This window comes from Rhinopithecus bieti, unplaced genomic scaffold (assembly GCF_001698545.2).
Source record: "Rhinopithecus bieti isolate Rb0 unplaced genomic scaffold, ASM169854v2 scaffold_10612, whole genome shotgun sequence".
In the NCBI taxonomy this organism is placed as follows: domain Eukaryota; kingdom Metazoa; phylum Chordata; class Mammalia; order Primates; family Cercopithecidae; genus Rhinopithecus; species Rhinopithecus bieti.
Window position 1 is genome coordinate 249486 of NW_016806990.1, and position 11862 is coordinate 261347.

At 37.7% G+C, this 11862-nt stretch overlaps 2 protein-coding genes across 2 annotated transcripts in view; both read right to left on the reverse strand.

Annotated features, from left to right (window-relative positions):
- Positions 1 to 953: 953 nt before the first annotated feature.
- LOC108534343 (trace amine-associated receptor 3-like) lies at positions 954 to 1986 on the reverse strand. Its single transcript, XM_017879649.1, is given in 2 exon segments — positions 954 to 1055; positions 1057 to 1986. Coding segments are annotated over 2 exon segments (1032 nt in total).
- Positions 1987 to 10224: 8238 nt separating this feature from the next.
- LOC108534344 (trace amine-associated receptor 2) overlaps positions 10225 to 11862 on the reverse strand; it is a 7828-nt gene continuing 6190 nt past the window's right edge. The window contains exon 2 of the mRNA XM_017879650.1: positions 10225 to 11220. Coding sequence (XP_017735139.1) covers positions 10225 to 11145 — 921 coding nt within the window. The 5' untranslated portion in view covers positions 11146 to 11220. The remainder of the gene's footprint in view (positions 11221 to 11862) is intronic.

An 11862-nucleotide genomic window follows, 5' to 3' on the forward strand; every position in this document is an offset into this window, starting at 1 on the left:
CTGGCTAACACGGTGAAACCCTGTCTCTACTAAAAAAAACTACAAAAAGCTAGCCGGGCGACGTGGCGGTCCCAGCTACCCGGGAGGCTGAGGCAGGAGAATGGCGTGAACCCGAGAGGCAGAGCTTGCAGTGAGCTGAGATCCGGTCACAGCACTCCAGCCTGGGTGACAGAGCGAGACTCCGTCTCAAAAAAAAAAAAAAAAAAAAAAAAAAAAAGGACAAGGAGAGACCTTGTAATTGCTGGCCAATCATGAAGACATACCAAGCAGATTAAGATGCTAGAGAAACAGGAACCAGAAAGTCATTTCAAATGTAAACCACAAAGTAAATAATCGCAAAGGCAAAAGCTCAAATTGCATATGTTGATTCATAATCAATCTGTCTCACCTATGGAAAACTCTTTGTAGTGAGCCTAAATGTATCAGAAAATAACTGAATAATTTATAAAATGATGGCTAATGATTCTCCCAAGACATATAATAAGGCAGGCCACTAGTTGATAATAAAGGCCGACCTTAAGGCACACTTCCTTCATGGACCCACAGGCCGCAATGATCTTCCTTTTCCTGAATTCCTGGAATGGTATCAGATAGGAACCAAAGCCAACACTTTTTAAAAAATTCTTATATTGCTTTTTAATTGTCTCATGTATGTAAATATAGGCCAACCTATTCTGAACTATGTTGTATATTTCTTTTGTACATTTTCCCCACCAGTCAGAGGTGAGTGTGGATTGGAAGTGAGTTAACAATTAACAAATAATTGAATAATAGATTTACTAGTCAAAGATAGTGAATGTGCCTCTTGTGTAGGTGATAGAACACTTACCTCAATTACTGAAATTTAATAGTATCATGTTTGTAGTGATCTGGAGATGTAAGGTATATGTTGCAAGTCAAAATAATAACAATCTCATTTGCAATATTCTATTCCCTTTCACAACAGCTTTTTATTAATGTGCGTCAGGAAACAAATTTGCAGTTTCTGAATGGGAACTGAATATTTTTCCTGACACTATGTACTTGAGTGCTTTCTGAAACCATGGATAAAAAAAAGCCATGAATAAGAGGGTTGCAAGTAGAGTTGAAGTACCCAAGCCACACTAAAAGATCCAATATTAGTATGGGAGTGGAGTAGTCTAGGTATGGGTCAATGAGAACAGCAAGGAAACAAGGCAACCAGCAAGCCAGAAACACCCCCATTACTATCCCCAGGGTCTTCGTTGCTTTCCTGTCCTTTTTCTTGGATAGGTGTTTTTTCTCTGCCCCCTTTGTGCTTTCAGGCACATGGCTGATGACTCGAGCATGCTGTTTGGAAACGATAAAGATTTTGCCGTAAATACCAATCATGATGGAGCCAGGGGTAAAGAAACATGTAGTGAACAATATTGTCCCCCAAAATTTGTTGAAAGTAAGGGCACAGAAATTGAAGCAAACGACAAGTATCTTATAACTCTGCATACCGGAAACATTGGCCTTGGATAGAACTAAACCAAAAGAAAAAAGAGCAGGAACTGACCAGCAAAATGCCAGCAGTCACTTTATGGTGGAGCTCGTCATTCTGGTTGTGTAATATAAAGGGTAACACACAGCATAAAATCGGTCAATAGCAATGGAACAGAGGTGGAAAATGGAGGTCAGGCTGAGCATCATGTCAAAGCCCGTGTGGAATTTACAAAAGCCATCTCCAAAGTACCAGCAGTTCTCCACTGATCGCACCATGCTGTATGGCATAATGACAGAACCCAGCAGAAAGTCCGTGGTTGCCATGGAGAGGATCAGAAAGTTTGTGGGAGAGTGAAGCTGTTTGAAATGCGATATAGAAACCATTATAACCAAGTTTCCAAAAATAGTGATAATCATGGCTCCAGTCATAACCGAATACATTATCACCCGGACATGAAAAGAGCGGTTGGTGGGAGGACAGGATTTATTTACAAATTTTGGACAACTGGATAGGTCTTCGGGAATATAAGTTAGATCCATGGTGCTTTACCACTTGAAATTTCTTTCCAGAAGGATGAGTCACTGTTTCTTCTCTTCTTAAAATGATTCCAGTAAATTTCAGCTCCTAATAGTACAAGAGTGTTCAAAGTTATCTCTTATTAATTCACTGCCACTGCAATTTATTTAAATATTTTAAATTATATCAACTGTGTTTGCTTTCTGAGTTACTTGCTGCATTAGAAAAACGAAATTTTTCAATTGTGTATTCTTTCTTGTGTTATCCTATTTAATTCTATTTCATCCATCTATCCATCCATGTATCCAACATAGGTTTATCTATTGACTGTTTTATTCCTGGTAAAGAATTGGGAGATTTTCAAGAATTTTTGGTCAGCTTTCACTTTGAACAGACACATTCCTAGAAACTGTTTTGAATGTGGCTGCTAACATCTCTTGCATCATAAAAAATACTCAATACACAAAAACCAAGTGAAATGCCAAAGTTTTTCTTCAGACATTCTTTTGATAATTTGCAATCTTCATTTGTAATCAGTGTCCAAATGTTTTAAGAGTTATAAATGGCATATTGCTGCCAAAACATGCAGTACCATGAAACATGGCTGTTGAAAGTCATGTGCCTATGGGTTAAACCATGCACCTGGGTCAGTGCTTCATAGCTTTTCTGTTTGCTACTCTCTTCCTGTTCTTGCTTCTGCCTCTCCTGTCCTCTACTCTTCATGCTCCTTCCCTGTGTTTCTTAAGTCTTATAGCTTCTCTGAGATTCTGACTAGTGAAGCTACATCATATGTTCCATCCCTGAGAGACCAATAAAAATTACAAATTCCACACTCACAGACCCAGTTACTCAAATCTCACATGACTCCTTTTGGTCACAGTGGGCTGATTAAAGGAGGGTGGACAAATCGCATAAATAAAAACTTCCAATGAATTGTCACACTTGCTTTGCTATTTGCTTTGGAATACACATCACCCTGAAAAGCCACTCCCTGGCAGCCTCAAAAGAAGCTTGACACTGTGCCTATAACAAAGCATGGAGTCTGCTCAGTGGGTCACAGAAAAGTAGGTTCAATCTTGAGTGAATCAGACAGAGGAGACACCCTGGGCCTATGCTGAATTCTCCCAAGTTATATAAAGATTCAACTGCAGTGTACATTTAACAAATTCATCTAGTTAGGCAGATTCAGTTTAGTTTTTCCTTTAGAATCCTAAGACAGAGCACAAAAATAACCTCCAAAAAAGAGCAAACACTGACCCCTTCCTCATCTCAAGGTGCTATTAGTTCCCTTCCTTCCTTTTGATTCTGTCATTCTTCCTGACTGACAGGGAAGAAAAGGAACTTTGTGGTGACAAAAGAACCTGAATTTTGCTGGTTAGAGACATTTCTTATTACCAAGTCACAGGAAGGTGTCTCCTTGGAAAGTCTTAGGAGGACCTTTTATAGAGCTGACTGTTGCATGTGACTCCCTCGTTTCTCTAAGTTAAAGGTTTGCATCAGAGACTTCCAAAGAGGAGGTAGCAAAAGAGGCTTGCATTGAGAGTTCTAGTCCAGCTTCTGCCATCAGCCAGCTGTGAACTCTCAGTGATGGGATGTGTGCTGGGGTAGATGAGGAGCCTTGCAGGCTTTTCCAGCTCTGAAAGTGTGGAATCACTGGTAACAGAAATGTGGTTCATTTTAAATCATCTTCTTGTAAACAAATAAGAAACAAGAGCAGAGAAATAAGATGAAAGAGAGATATGAAATAAAGTTTGGGGTTCAATGCAGAGATTCACTGAATGGTACTTTAAGTCTTGGGACATGCCTGATCAATATTAGTTATTATTTAGCCTTAGCCATAAAAAAGAATGAAATCTTGTCATCTGCAACAGCATGAGTGGAACTGGGGGATAATATGTTAGCTGTAACAGCCAGGCATAGAGAGACAAATGTCTCACGTTCTCGCTTATTTAGGAAAAAAAAAAAAAAAAAAAAAGCATTGAACTCATGGAGATAGGGAGCAGCATGGTGGTTATCAGAGGCTGGAAAGGATAGTGGGGAGAGGGGGATAAGGAGGGAATGGTTATTGGGTACAAAAATACAGTTAGATAGAATGAATATGATCTAGTATTAAGTAGCACATTGGGTGATTATAGTTGATAATAACTTACTGTATATTTTAAAATGACTAAAAGAGTAGAATTGGAATATTCCTAACACAAAAGAAATAATAAATGCTTGAGATGATGGATACTCCAGTTACTCTGATTTGACAATTACACATTGTATGCCTGTATCAAAATATCACACGTACACTATTAATATGTACAACTATTATGTATTCATAGTAATTTCAAAACATTTTAAAGAAAAAGTTGATCAGGTTCAGGATAGGGTACCCCAAAATATGGCACCTTGGCATTTGAGGAAACAGTGGAAGCAAGTTTACTCTGGCCTTCTCCCGCTTCTTCCCTGAAGCAGACCCTAAAAGAATGATCTGGTCTTCTCCTAAAATAGGTCATAAGACCCTCTTGTGTCCTATACTCAGGGGAAAAGAATGTCACACAGAGATACCAAGAAGAATCTGAACAAACAGGCCTTGTTAAGTTAGCACCCAGTTTATTGCTATTATATCATATCTTTTTGTCATACTTTTGCATGACTGACTGTTCATAAAAATGCACAGCTTTACTGTTTTGAGGCAGTATTCATTATTGAAGTATCCTGTGTCATGTAAAATTTATATTAAATAAACATGTGTGTTTTCTCTTGTTAAAAATTACCTTGAGGATACTTTTCTCTCCATTATAGATAGTCCTCCACTCACTGCCGCTCTTTATTCTCCGGTTTTCACCAAGGAAAGGTTGTGAACATCTAGCCTGGGCCCCATTTGAGCACATTAGTGATAGCACTTGAGAAATAATTGTTGAATTTATATCTGTGTTAAAAAAGATATGAACTCACCACCGTAAGTCAAGTAACTTGTCTATCCATCACCACTGGATTCTCAGTATCTAAGTTAAGGCTTCTAGTATACACTAGAGACATATGTTTGAATGAATAAACCTACACATAAATTGTAAATCATTACTGCTTTAAAAATATCTGCATTGTTTCAATGAAAGCAATTAATTCAATGTGCTTAAAACGTCCCTATAAATGAATGGACTCGTTTCAGGAGCACACTTCATGAAAATTTCTTCTGGTATTGAATTGTTGACGGTGTTCTTATAAAATAACCCCTCCCAAAGTAGCATTTAGACAGAAGGAGCTGAGAGATTTTGTGTAGACATAATTTACTCATCCTGTAGCATGAGAAAACCAGAGATTTTGGCTCCGGACAGCGATAGACAGTGTTAGTAGAAGAAAACAAAAGTGGAAGTATTTCAGCTAAATGCAGTTGGGAGGTGCTGCTACCAGTGGCATGACACCCCTCAATGTTCCACTGAAGTGTGAAGATGGGGTTGTCTTGGCTCTTTTCAGTCCCATATGTGATGTTCGCACCTTATCTACCACTTAGAGGAATTGGGGATTTTCTTCCAGCTAAAATGCACATACTCTCAAAGATAAAAGGAAATACTCTTGCAGAATACAGACTTGCAGTTAAACTCATACAGTATTTAAATCCATGAATACATATGCAGTTAATGTTTATGATTACACAGGAGACTCTGCCACACCCCAGTTGCCCCTATGACCTTATTGATCACAGTCACGACATTTAAGCAACCTCACATAGGTCTTACGTATAAGTAACTGTTTCATGTTTTAAGTATTGGGAGGATTCTATAAGATGTTTCAATATGTGATCAAATCTTTCACTATGTGCAACTTCCTATATACACAAGGAAAATTCATACACTTTCAGAACTGGAGAAGGCCATAAATGAAATATTTACAAAGATGTATTATGTAGTGCAATTTCTAGCCTCATTGTTATCTTAACATTCCACAGTGGGCATCTGTGTATTAAGAACACAATGAGGCTCACAATAACCAGCTTTGGCCGGGCGCGGTGGCTCAAGCCTGTAATCCCAGCACTTTGGGAGGCCGAGACAGGCGGATCACGAGGTCAGGAGATCGAGACCATCCTGGCTAACACGGTGAAACCCCGTCTCTACTAAAAACTACAAAAAACTAGCCGGGCGAGGTGGCGGCGCCTGTAGTCCCAGCAACCTGGGAGGCTGAAGCAGGAGAATGGCGTGAACCCGGGAGGCGGAGCTTGCAGTGAGCTGAGATCCGGCCACTGCACTCCAGCCTGGGTGACAGAGCGAGACTCCGTCTCAAAAAAAAAAAAAAAAAAAAAAAAACCAGCTTTAACAAACTAACAATGTTCTTTTGGAAAACTGTATTCTAATTTCCAAATAACTGATTTGCAAATAAACTTTTACTGTTTCATAATACGTTTATACATTTGAAGTTGACATGCAGATCTTTGCGGTCATTAACATTGTTAACATTGTTCCTACCTTCCTCCCTGCTTTTCTTCATAAAAATTATGCTAGCTCCTTTAACTTTTTTAGACTTTTATGTCATCTATTATGTTGAATCACATAGCCTGTATGAAATTCTCATTTTTTAAGTTACAAATGTTCAAATATTAATAATTACAAATAATTTCCTGCTGGGACCTTTTCATTTTCCTCCTCAAGTTTTAGTTTTAAGCACCGGCTAAGGTTAGCATATCTCCAGCCACATACATTTGGAAAAAGTCAGATTTGCAATGCAATATATCATGGAGTTAATGCTTGTTGAAGAGAATCTTTGATTGTCTGGACACATTCATTTTAGTAGGAGGTAGAGATGACTTAACAGCAACACCAAGTTAGGAATCTAATTTTCACAGCCTTCCGGGATTAATACCATATAACCTGTAGTAGACTGTAATCGTGGTTCTGACCATAGAGGCAAGCATTTGTACATGTGCTCTACCTGGCACCAAATAAAGGTGTCACTACTGCCACAGAACATGTTCTCCTCTTCTAGAACCTACCTATCTGGGCAAAGAACTTACAATTGCCATTGCCACCCATGTATGTACGTACAAACACATAAATCAATATAAATTATAATTTCATTTTTCCTTGTTGGAAAAACAGGTAAGAAAGATAAGCAAAGGAAGATATGAGCTATTAGTGTTCCCCTTCTTCAATGTACTAACTCAGATTACATGTACAAAGAAGCAGATTTTTAAAGGTTTCTCATTTGAACACAAATTTGGATAATGTCATAAATAATTCTTTAAATTCTGACAGCCCTAGGGCTCTTGGAATTTAAGACTGAAGTCTAAAACTATTGATATATAATGCCAGAGAGGAAAGTGCATTTTAGCATTGTTGAAATACCTAACTACGTTTACTGAATCATGTCTTGTATAGTTCTTGTACTTTGCAAAAGTATTTTATATGCCACTATATAAAAATTTACAAACCTTGTCAAATGAATTTTGATGGAAAAATTAAGACCTTTCTTTCACCAGAAAATTATAATGATTATTTTTTAGTTAAAATCTATCTTCTCAATTGCAACCCATTTCAACAATTTCTGATTCTTTATAAAATGCAACTATCACTATTCACTTATTTTGAAGAAGAGAATAAATCAGCAATAATTTAAAAAGAATAGAACATTTCCAATTATTTTTATTGACCCAGTACCTTCCCTTTCCTGATATGTTTGTTGTGAATCAATGACCTTCTTCTTGTGGCTTTGCAGGTGCGATATCAGGAAATTCCGGAAAGTTCAGTGTAGAGGATTAAGATATCTGATTCCTATATAAGTTTGCTTCTGCTCTCAAGAGAACTGGAGTAGAGAACTCAGATCCAGGAGCTTCCAGATAGGCACTAACTGTGGAGTCCCGGTGGGATTACTCTTTTAACTTTCTCAATAGATACTGAAATATCCTGGGTTTTTTGTTTGTTTGTTTGTTTGTTTGTTTGTTTTGATTTTTTTTGAGACAGAGTCTTACTCTGTCACCAGGCTGGAGGGCAGTGGTGCGATCTCAGCTCATGGCAACTTCCGCCTACTGGGTTCAAGCGATTCTCCTGCCTCAGCCTCCCAAGTAGCTGGGACTACAGGTGCATGTCACCATGCCTAGTTAATTTTTATATTTTTAGTAGAGACAGGGTTTCACTTTGTTGGCCAGGCTGGTCTCCATCTCTTGACCTCATGATCCGCCCACCTGGGCCTCCCAAAGTGCTGGGATTACAGGCATCCCTGTGTGTTTTTAACGGCCCAGTTTGTTGTATTTTTCTTTCCAAATGAAAGACTATTTTATATCTGATTTCATGATCATTCCAGGAAGATTAATACAGACATTTCCATATATTGAAAATACATAGATGTATGGGCTCAATTAAATGCTGGCTAATATCCAAGGGGGGAATAATTGTCTGAATCATAAAAGGTTTCTGTTTATACTTTGATTCCTAAAGGTAATGAGAAAGTACTGGGATGGGAGAGAACTTTTATTTTTACTTCAGTGATTTGTACAAGTTTGAATTTTGAAAATCTTTATTTTAAAAAAAGCCAGTTAAAATGTCACAAATCCGAAAAAATAAAAAAGTTCAGTAAACAAAGAACACAGAATAAGAAGTCAAGAGAGCTGGGCTCTAGTCCTGCACTTATAACTAGTTGTATAATCCAGGGTAAACCACTAAATCCCCCAGGCTCAGTTTTCGCATTTGTAACTTACTATAAAATTCTGGGTGTTGAGGAAGATGACTTTACTAATCCTGGGAAATGAAGGCAGAGTGAATGGTAGAAGACAGCAAGTATGCAGGATGTTGGATCTCTCTGTCATCCTCACTAGAACACAGCAAGGTGATTACATTTTGAAACGTAAAAGGACATTGAAAAGGTATTGACAGATTTGCTTTCATAACTGCACCTGGATACAACTACTCTCTTCTTGAAAACTTACAATTTTCATTGCTGTAATATAAATGAAGAAATTAAACAAGGAATATTTCAGTGAAACACAGTTCACTACCATATATAAACACACACACACACACACACACACACACACACACACACATTCACAGAGATATATCTGAAAATAAAACTTCATGAAGCTATACTTAGCCTCGGTGCAAGTGATGTATTTTGATATTATCTATTTTCTTCTATTCTAATTTGCTTTTCATTAAAAATGTTGTTTGCAGCCAGTGGTTTACTGGAGCCACTCATGATTATTTTCAAGAATAGTTTGTTAACTTTTTAGGACATTACACTTATAGGTTAAAATCACTTATAAGGAAAGGGTTTTTAAATGTATATACCATGGAAATCCTCAAACTCTACAAATTAGGACTTTTTTTTTAGAGCCCAGTGTTGAACTTATACCAACACCTCACTGGTCACAGCCCATCAGTTATTAATGAGTCTCAGCCTGAAGTTAATAATTTTCTTCTTTATCTCTCCCTCTCATTCTTGTGTTATTAAAAAGTATATGTATAAATATCAAGCAAAAAGGAAAGATGGACTCAAAACAAAACTTAAATAGATATTTCACATTTATTAAAACATCAGAACACCAAATAGCAATACAAAATGTGGATGAGCCTATGGAGGAAAGGAAGACACTGAACAGAGTTCTACTGCATGTAACATGGAAACTAACCAGCTGTTGTGATTAGGATGGCTCCTGAATGAAAACCTGCCTGAAGTCTGTAGCCCCAGTTACTCAGTTTGCCATTTCTTCTTTTAGTTAAGAAATGTTTGTTCTCACAACAGCAGAATCTAGTAAAGGCTTAACTCTCAGCTAACACATAACTGACTCCTGGAAGAATATGGGTTTTCGAAATTGTTATTTCCACATTTACTCACCTACCATTTTTGGTTGCTGATGTTCCAAAGTACATCTGATAAGATACTGAGGAACAAAAATGAAATGGGAATATCACACGAAGTGTCAGTGGTGGAGTGGGGGACAAGCAGTTCCCAAGCTCAGCCTATGTTTTGACCCCTTTTGAACGGTATAAAAGCTTTTGTGTGTCCTCTTTGTTCCATCTCTGGCTTTCCCCCATGTTCTCTTTACTTTTCTAATTTTCATTCTTTTTTCCTCTACCAGGAAGTAGTAGATGTGTAAAGAATTCTGAAAACTATTGGAGGAATTTTGGGCTCAAAGAGAAGCTTCCATTTTTTTATTCTCATTTTAGAAACTAAGAGCTTTCCATGGTACCTAAATTAATACACACATGCACAAAAACACACATTTTAAACAACTTCATTCTTCTAAATTCTAGTTTTTTGCTTCAATTTATTCATGCAGAATAAGTCTACTCATTTTCTTTTTGTATACACAAATTAGTATTATGGAAATGTGAGCTGAAAATTTTACCTAGCAAAATGTACTTCAGTGCTCTGCGAAACCAAGGATAGAAGAAACCATATATTAACGGATTACATGTGGAGTTAAAATAGCCAAACCACGTCAAGGCATCAAACAAAATTACAGGAGTAGAGAAGTTCAAAAAGGGATCCAATAAAATTGTGAAGAAACAAGGAAACCAACATAATAAGAAAACTCCCATCACTATTCCTAAAGTTTTGGCAGCTTTTTTGTCTTTCTTCACTTGATTGTTTTGATTTTCTGGCAAGTTATTGATGGCATGAGCATGTTTTCTGGATACTGCAAAAATTTTGCCATAAATCCCCACCATCATAGACCCAGGAGTGAAGAAACCTGCCATAAACAAGGTGGTCCCCCATAGCTTGTTGAACATCACTGAGCAGGAACTGGAACAAGCAACCAAGATGTCATAACCCTCTATTCCATCTGCATAGGACTCTGAGAAGACCACCCCAAAGGCAAATGCTCCAGGGACTGACCAGCATAAAAGTAGCAATCTTTTAATGACTGGAATAGTCATTTTGGTGGAATAACGTAATGGGTAACAGATAGCATAAAATCTATCAATGGCCACTGAGCAAAGATGAAAAATGGATGTTATGCTAAGCATCAGGTCAAAACTATAATGAATCTTGCAAAATGTAAGCCCAAAATACCAGCAGTTCTCCACCGATCTGATCATACTATATGGCATGATGGTGAATCCCAGGAGGAAATCAGTGATGGCCATGGAGAGGATAAGGAAGTTGGTTGGTGTGTGAAGCTGCTTGAAGTAGGAAATAGAAATTATCATGGCAAGATTGCCAAATATTGTGATGAATATGGCTCCTGCCATAAATGAATACATGGCCACTCGGACACCCAGAGACCTTTCATTTTCTGGGCAAGATCTATTTCCATATTCAGAGCAATTGAATGTTCCCTTCAAAAAAAAAGAACAGATAGAATTTTGTCAGAATATAAACATTCTATGGTTTATATATGCTTTCATAGAAAAACTCAAGAAAGGCAGAGAAGAATCAAGGAAGATGATTTATGCTGCAATATTACTCATGATCTTTCCCATTTACTTATTTTAACCTTTATTTGTAATTTTGTAAAATTATAACCTGATTGGCTTAAAAGATGGTTATTGACCAGGTGCGGTGGCTCACGCCTGTAATCCCAGCACTTTGGGAGGCCGAGGTGGGGAGATCACCGAAGGTCAGGAGTTTGAGACCAGCCGGGCCAACATGGTGAAACACCATCTCTACTAAAAATACAGAAGTTAGCCAGGCGTGGTGGCACGTGCCTGTAATCCCATCTACTCGAGAGGCTGAGGCAGCAGAATCGCTGGAACCCAGGAGGTGGAGGTTGCAGTGAGATGAGATTGCACCACTGCCCTTCAGCTTGGGAGACAGAGAGAGACTCCATCTCAAAAAAAAAAAAAAAAAAAAAAAAAAAAAAAAAAAAAAAAATCATAATTTACTCCATACTTTCCTCTATACTACCAACATTTAGGAAGCTCTTATTTTATGCCAGGCTTTGAAATTTAAAAGAAGAAAAATCAAATTATTGAGTGAAC